We start from the raw sequence: 455 nt of genomic DNA on the forward strand, positions 1-455 counted from the left end.
CCCGCTGACCCCCCCCATACCCCACTGACCCCCCCAGTGCCCCACTGACCCCCCCGGTGCCCCACTGACCCCCCCAGTGCCCCCCTGACCCCCCCTGTGCCCCACTGACCGCCCCGGTGCCCCCCTGACCCCCCTCTGACCCCCCCGTTGCCGCAGGTGGTGGCGGACATGCGGGAGAAGCGCTACGCCCAGGAGGGCATCGGCAGCAGTTACCTGTTCCGCGTCGACCACGACACCATCATCGACGCCACCAAGTGCGGGAACCTGGCGCGGTTCATCAACCACTGCTGCACGGTGAGAGGGGGGCCCTGAGCCTGGGGGGATCCCGGGGGGGATCCTGGGGGGCTCTGGTGACCCTGAGCCCTGGGGGGGATCCTGGAGAGCCCTGCTGACCCTGACCCCAGAGAGGATCCAGGGGGCCCTGCTGACCCCAAACCCTGGAGGGGATCCCGGGG

At 71.9% G+C, this 455-nt stretch overlaps 1 protein-coding gene across 1 annotated transcript in view; it reads left to right on the forward strand.

Moving 5' to 3' along the window:
• Positions 1 to 294, forward strand: part of LOC113942195 (histone-lysine N-methyltransferase SETD1A-like) — a gene marked incomplete at its 3' end in the record, with an annotated part of 2,036 nt that extends 1,742 nt beyond the window's left edge. Inside the window, exon 5 of the mRNA XM_027633334.1 lies at positions 157 to 294. Coding sequence (XP_027489135.1) covers positions 157 to 294 — 138 coding nt within the window. The remainder of the gene's footprint in view (positions 1 to 156) is intronic.
• Between the last annotated feature and the right edge of the window lie 161 nt (positions 295 to 455).

The sequence above is a fragment of the Corapipo altera genome, unplaced genomic scaffold (assembly GCF_003945725.1).
Source record: "Corapipo altera isolate COAL_440 unplaced genomic scaffold, ASM394572v1 59825, whole genome shotgun sequence".
In the NCBI taxonomy this organism is placed as follows: Eukaryota; Metazoa; Chordata; class Aves; order Passeriformes; family Pipridae; genus Corapipo; species Corapipo altera.